Source organism: Fukomys damarensis, unplaced genomic scaffold (genome assembly GCF_012274545.1).
Source record: "Fukomys damarensis isolate Sample0158 unplaced genomic scaffold, DMR_v1.0_HiC HiC_scaffold_29, whole genome shotgun sequence".
Taxonomy (NCBI): Eukaryota; Metazoa; Chordata; class Mammalia; order Rodentia; family Bathyergidae; genus Fukomys; species Fukomys damarensis.
The window spans coordinates 9153408-9155755 of record NW_022900941.1 but is presented as its reverse complement, the minus strand read 5'-3'; the positions used below and the strand labels follow the sequence as shown (position 1 = coordinate 9155755).

The following is a 2348-nucleotide window of genomic DNA, read 5'->3' as shown; positions in this document are numbered from 1 at the left end:
AACAAAAAAAAAAAAAAAAAAAAAAAATTCTGAGTATCACTTAGGATGTGGTTATAAGGAGACAAATCAATTTGATTCCTATTGACTATACTAATCTTTCAGAGCTCATAACATATGAGTTGCAGATGAGAACAGAGGAAGTGCAGGGAGATGAAATCAGTCAGTATGGAGATTTCTCAAAGAACTAAAATTAGAAATTCTATGTTACCCAGCTATTCCCCTCCTAGATATCTTCCCAAAAGAGCTAAAACACCATACTGCAGCGATACATATGTACTAGTATTTATAACAGTTCATAATAGTTGAATACTGTAAGCAACCTGTATACCTATAAAGACACAGAAAATGTGATATCTTTACATAAAATACTATTTGGCTATAAAGAAGGATAAGTTGAAGACATTTGTAGGAAAATGAATACACCTAGAAAATATAATGGTGAGTGAAATAAATCAGAAACACAAGCTTAAATACTGTATATGGTATCTCTCATTGGAGTAAGGGAAAAAAGGACAAAGATCAAAATAAAGAAGGGTAGGAGGAAACAGGCTGATGTGTTGTAAAGGGAAGGGATCCAGGAGACCAAGGACAAGGGGAGACAGGGGAAGTAAGATTTAAGATACGCCATAAACAGAAACCTAATAACCTCAATAAATGTGGACAAGTGTCATAAACATGAGCTAAGAATAATAATAAGAATGAAAAGGGATTTAGAAAATGAGGGAGGGAAGTGAGTAGGAAGGGAAAGGGGATTAAAATAAGAAGCTGTGTTTCATACAGGTACTTACTCCCCGGTATAAATGTAAACACCATGTACTGCAAATATGTACTAATAAAATAAAACTAGAAAAAGGAAGGTGAAATAAAAAGTGTGTTTTTAGAAGTCAGAATTTTTAATCACTATATCAGACTGGAATTTTACATTTTTCAATAGTATTGCTTGTAATTTTAAAGATTAAATGACTGTTAATGATATTTCTTGAAATTTTAATTTGTGATAAATATTTTTCTATAGCTATGAAATTGGGAAGTGCATAGGTCATAATAGATAATCTAATAACATTTTTCTCAGTTGAGGACATAGATTTTAATTAGTTTTCTATGAAGCACCAAGACCTTTTGATTATTGACATGCATGTATGTATATATAATATTTATATATTACTAAGACATTGAAAAGATCACTTCTATAATTATTTTCTTGGTTTGTTAATATCTTTATTCAATATTTTAAATACTCCAATTTTTTCTCCAGGTTGAAGATTGTAAAAATTTCTTTTAAGTGCAAACAGTTTTTTATTCAACTTAGAAAAGAATTGGTGAGTACTCATCTAATGATTATTCATATAATTGAAATCTTTTAAGAGCTGCCCAATCATTCATAAGAGAATTTTTCTAGCACTACAGATGAAAGTATAATTAATACCATTGGTAACTGGCTAGTGAAGTCATTAATGACCAGGTGCATTTGTTTCTCTAGTGAATCTGTGATTATGATTTAAAATTCCTGGTCATTTTTTCTGCTATCTTGAACTTGAAAACTGATTTCTCACATGTGATGCTCATTGTCAAATCCAGGAGCCAAAAATAAGAGCAATAACTAAACATTTTATATATTCTTTTTTTCCTAGTAAATCTTTGCAAATTAAAACTGACTTCAAGATGGTTATGTGTGTGAAATGCACCTAAAACCTTAAAAATTGTTTTGAATCAGGTACATTTTATTGGTAGAGATTGATCTATGATGGGATTGTTTTATCATTTATATTCACAAGGTATATGGGCATTTAAAATAGCATTTTGTTGAAATAAAATACAGTACAACAAAGTACATAGATCTTACGTGTACAGTTTGACAAAGTGAACATACTCAATATCAGCACCTTCCAGATTAATATTTAAGACTTGACCAGCACTCCACAAGGCAATAACATTGGTAGTGAAACTGATACTCACTTTCAGTCATTAATCCTACCAAAAGATAAATAAACTTATTTTCATTTGCACTACTGTGGATTAGTTTGCATATTTTTGAACTCTAAAAAATGAAATTGAGTATACTTTGTTTTGTATTTGCTTTCTTTAATTAACATTGTTTGTGAGATTGATTCATGTTGTTAGCATTAGTTTGTGGCATTAATGTGCAATATTCCATTGAACAAATACACCATAATCATTCTGTTATAGATGATTTTGCCATTTCCAGGTTGAGAATATTATGACTACTGTACATGTTCCAATAAAAATTTTAGAGTAATATAGTGCAGTAAATCTTATTTGTAAATTAAAGGGCAAAGTTTTTATTTTCAGTAAATGTAAACAGCACTATAGAAATCAAGTTTTCTAAT

General features: G+C 29.8%; 1 protein-coding gene across 5 annotated transcripts in view; it reads left to right on the top strand.

The window, feature by feature from the left end:
• Positions 1-2348, top strand: part of Ptpn4 (protein tyrosine phosphatase non-receptor type 4) — a 173142-nt gene that overhangs the window by 104238 nt on the left and 66556 nt on the right. For all 5 annotated transcript variants that reach the window (XM_010632287.3, XM_010632288.3, XM_010632285.3 and 2 more), the window contains one exon: positions 1256-1319. In XM_010632287.3, the coding sequence (XP_010630589.1) occupies positions 1256-1319 (64 nt within the window). The remainder of the gene's footprint in view (positions 1-1255; positions 1320-2348) is intronic.